This window comes from Panthera onca, chromosome X (assembly GCF_046562875.1).
Source record: "Panthera onca isolate mPanOnc1 chromosome X, mPanOnc1 haplotype 2, whole genome shotgun sequence".
NCBI lineage: Eukaryota > Metazoa > Chordata > Mammalia > Carnivora > Felidae > Panthera > Panthera onca.
In genome coordinates, this window is record NC_138357.1 from 70,019,744 (window position 1) to 70,024,351 (window position 4,608).

Genomic DNA, 4,608 nt, shown 5'->3' on the forward strand with positions numbered 1-4,608 from the left:
GCGGGGAGAACCCTTGAATGTGAGAAAACCTTTTTTCTCGGCTTTGTTTAGGCCGGGCAAGTGTATTCTCAATGCCACCCACCCGTTCTTGCAAGGCACTTGATTTAATCATTTAGACGTTCTATGGGGGGTGGGGGGGGGGAGGAGATAAAACAAAACCAACCCTCTAAATCTAAACCGTATTTCCCAGTCCACAGTGGAGCCCTTTCCCTGGCTTCCTCTTCATAAATATCCAGGCAACCTGAGAGACTGAAGACTCTCCCCGCCCCCGCCCCAAGCCTCAGGCTCCCGCTCCCATCCCCGCCCCCTCCCACCGCCCGCGGCCCCACAGCCCCGCAGCAGCCACAGGGGGAACCAAAGAGACAGAAGCCTTCCCAGCTGCCCGGACCACAGACGCCAACACCCCCCGTCCCTCACCACACGCCGCCTTGCCCGCCCGCGCCCCGCACGCTAGCCCACGACCGAGAGGCGGCGGCAGCAGCAGGCTGCAGGCTGCGGTGACTCGCACCGGTGCGCTCCTGGCAGCGCTTGCTATCCCAAGTGACTCGGACTGGCCCCGGGTCCCCGGCCCCAGCTCCCGCTGGCGCCACCCGCCCTCCTGTCCTTTCCCGCCTCTCTACCCCCCAGCTCGCGGGAAGGGAGGTCGCGGCAGCGGCCTGGAGGCACCGGCGACCGTGGCGACAGCGGCGAAAGTGGCGGCGGCGGTGGCGGCAGCGGCTGCGGCGGCGGCAGAGGCTGCGGCGGCGACCGTGGCAGAGGCTGTGGCGGAGGCCTCCGTAGCGGAGGCGGAAGCAGAGGTGGAGGCTGAGGTGGAGGCCGAGGCCTCAGTAGAGGAGGAGGCAGTGGCGGAGGCCACCCGGGGGGAGGTGGCGGCCGCCCTAGCAGAGGGGAAGGAGGCGGGGGCTGCCCTGGCGGCAGTGGTTGTGGAGGCTAGCGCGACTGAAGCTGCCTGCGCCGCCGCCGCCGCCGCCGCCACTGCAGCAGCAGCAGCAGCAGCAGCAGCAGCAGCAGCAGCAGCGGAGGCTGCGGCGCCCTCCTTGGGGGAGGCGGAGGCGGAGGCGGAGGCGGAGGTGGCGGCGGCCGCGGCGGCTGCAGCCGCGGGTGCAGATGCGGATGCGGAGACCAGCAGGGTCTCCGAGGGGAACCCAGACTTTCCTATGGCCTCGCTGTACGTGGGCGACCTGCACCCTGAAGTGACAGAGGCAATGCTCTACGAGAAGTTCAGCCCGGCCGGGCCCATCCTTTCCATCCGCATTTGCAGGGACAAGATCACCCGCCGCTCGTTGGGCTACGCGTACGTCAACTACCAGCAACCGGTGGACGCCAAGCGGGCCCTGGAAACCCTGAACTTTGATGTCATCAAGGGCAGGCCCGTGCGCATCATGTGGTCCCAGCGGGACCCCTCGCTCCGCAAGAGTGGGGTGGGCAACGTCTTCATCAAGAACCTGGGCAAGACCATCGACAACAAGGCGCTGTACAACATCTTCTCGGCGTTTGGCAACATCCTCTCCTGCAAAGTGGCCTGCGACGAGAAGGGGCCCAAGGGCTACGGGTTTGTGCACTTCCAGAAGCAGGAGTCCGCAGAGCGGGCCATTGATGCGATGAATGGCATGTTCCTGAACTACCGCAAAATTTTCGTTGGGAGATTCAAGTCGCATAAAGAACGAGAGGCCGAAAGGGGAGCCTGGGCTAGGCAGTCCACCAGTGCTGACGTCAAGGATTTCGAGGAAGACACCGATGAGGAAGCCACCTTGCGATGAAGACATGCCAGGAGCCAGTCAGCCAGCAGAGCCAAATCTTGGCTCCCACCCGGTTTACAACTCCCCTCTTTGCCCCCTAACCCACCAGCAGTGTATAGTATTGTACTGGGAGTGCAGGTCTCTCCTCTCTCTCTCTCTCTCTCTCTCTCTCTCTCTCTCTCCCTCTCCTCTCCCCCCTCTCTTCCTCTCTTCCTCTTTCCTTTCATCCCCTCCTCCTCCTCTTCCTCCCTCCTTCCTCTTCCTTCTGTCTTCCCCACCTCTCCCTTCCCCCCACACCCACCAAGGGCGTTGTGAATAATCTTGCTAATCTGTGCCACTTGATAGATTATAGGCTGCCTTTTCTCCTTGTGCTTTGGTTTAAAAAGCACTTCATTCTCGCTTCCTTCACTACACAGGTGACACAATTTCATGGTAGAAACATCAGAAAGGAGAAGGAAATCAGATGAGGGAAAACCCAGAGAGTAATTGTTCCCCATGATTCTACTACCCAGAGGCAACCACTTTTTGGTGTGCTGTTTTTCCAGTCTCTCCTCTCTCCCTCTTTCTCCCTCCCTCTCTTCCTCACTCCCCACCCCCACCTTCCCTTTTAACACACTGTTATAGAATGGTTCACGTGTGTGGTGTTTCTTAATCTGCTTCTTCAGAAACTAAAACCAAACAAAACACAACCCATTGAACTTCTTTCCATGTTATTCAACAGGCTTCCTAAATGTCGTCTTCAGTGCCTGCAGAGTGTATCCATGGATCTTTAACTCTTCTGTAATCATTTCTGCATTGTTGGACATTCAGGTGATGCCTAGTTCTTTCCTTGTGTTTAAACCCAACACTGCATACTCTGAGGAATGAATCCTTCTTTGTCAAGCCAAATCTTTGCTAGCATACCGGATGGTCTTCTTAATTGTGGACTTGCAGGATCCACAATAAAATATCCTTGCAGGATATTTTAGAGACTTTTCCTGTGTGTTGCCAAATGGCCCCTTCATAAGCATTGTACTGATTTGCATTCATGCCAGCCAGCACAGCTAGTAAAAAGAGTATGTCCATTCCCCCTGCATAGTCTCCTAGTCACTGTAATTGATGTGTGTGTGTGCTGGAGTGTGTGTGTTTTGGCCAGCTTGATGGGCTGCAAATGGTATTTCACTGTTTTAGGTTATTTTGCTGGATTTAAATGCCCTTTATCACCCTCTTTTCCTTGTGCCCACTTACTGCCCTTTTGCCCATTGTCAGAAACATCATTCGGCTTTATTGCAGGAAAAAATTAAAATGCAGGCAACAGAAGAAATTTAATGTTCCCAGTAATCAACCCTAATCACCACACATACATTCCTAAATCATTTTCATGTGCACTTCCCCAGTATTTTTCATGTGATATATATGTGAATTTTCATGTATATACTGTTTCAATATCTGCTTTTTCACACATGAATATATAATAGAGATAAGATATAGATGTATAAATAGATATTCTCAAACTTCGTTTCATGTCATTAAATATTCTTCTAAAAATTGTTTCATGGCTGTTTAGTGTTTCAGTGGAGGGGCTTGACAGAGAAATAGATATGTGCATTCATCTCTATATTTGTATTTAGATATAGATATGGGATTATCTTTTCACAGCTTTCTCTTTGTTGAACATCTGGATGTTGAACATTTGTATTGTTTTGTTTTCTTATTCAAAGCCTAGCTGCTCATAATATCATAGTGCACAAACCTTGCTTACATTCAATATTAGTTTCCGAACATTGGTGAGAGCGAATTGCAGAATCAAAGGACACAGAAGGTTTGAAATCTTTTTTTTTCTTTTTCTTTTTCTTTTTATTCCTTATTAAATGAATATCCAGAAAGATAGTATCACTTTACCCTCACCAAGTACACAAATAATATCAGAGGATCGAAACCTTGACAGTTATTTAACCTTGCTATTACTGTTATTTCTGTAGTCTCCCAATATTTTATCAGGGGGACTTGTGCTTTTTAGTTTTTATTTAGTTTGAGCATTTATTTTGATACAAATGACACAATGTCATAATAGAATCTTTTTAAAATTGATCATGAAGAATGTAAAAATCACTTCTAATTCTACCACTTGACAAGAAAGACATTGGAATACATAAAACATGTACATAAATAAATAATACCTTCAAAAATGTAATATGTATTGTTTAATTATGGAATACATTCACTAAATTGGTCTTTCATATCTTTCCAAATTATTAAAAATTCTTCTTAATTTTGTTTTTACTTTATGTTCCATTTTATGGTTGAGCTACAGTTTCTAAAACGCAACCCCTTAATGTATATTTAAGTTGTTCTAGTTTTTCCTTAGTAAGATTAACTCTATGAGGAACACATTTGTAGCTGAACATTTGCTGACGTGTAGAGATTTAATTGCGTTAAATACTTGTCAGTCTGTTGCCAAGTGCTTCTTCATAAAGTTTATGCCCATTAACTGTGTATATGTGCTGCCAAATTAAGCACAAGTTTATGTCCATTAACTGTGTAAGAGAGTGTATATTTACCTGCTCATCTTAGTATTCTTTTTGTTTCAGAAATTGGTTAAGCCTGTGTATTTTGGTTTTACTATTTCATTTTACAGGTGTGTTGCTTGAAAAAAAGACATACATATTAAATATATAAAGACATACATATAAATATATACAACAAATATATACAATCTCTTTTAAGAGATTACTTATTTTGCCTATTTTCCATATTTAAAACAAATTTTAAGATCACACCAAATGTATTCTTTCAATTTTTTTCATTGTGTTGTAAATATAACTAAAATATCTTTGGTTATTTAGTATTTTTCCATAGCTCACTATCATCATATAGGTGGATCAGAATT

The 4,608-nt window shown here is 47.3% G+C and overlaps 1 protein-coding gene across 1 annotated transcript; it reads left to right on the top strand.

The window, feature by feature from the left end:
* The first annotated feature begins 350 nt into the window (after positions 1-350).
* On the top strand, positions 351-4,379 carry PABPC1L2B (poly(A) binding protein cytoplasmic 1 like 2B). Its single transcript, XM_081792307.1, has one exon. The coding sequence runs from the start codon at positions 1,158-1,160 to the stop codon at positions 1,758-1,760; it is 603 nt and encodes a 200-aa protein (XP_081648433.1). The 5' UTR covers positions 351-1,157; the 3' UTR covers positions 1,761-4,379.
* Positions 4,380-4,608: the final 229 nt, after the last annotated feature.

Excerpts from the sequence above, each read along its gene's own strand:
- PABPC1L2B (XM_081792307.1), top strand. The coding sequence starts at position 1,158 with ATGGCCTCGCTGTACGTGGGCGACCTGCACCCTGAAGTGACAGAGGCA.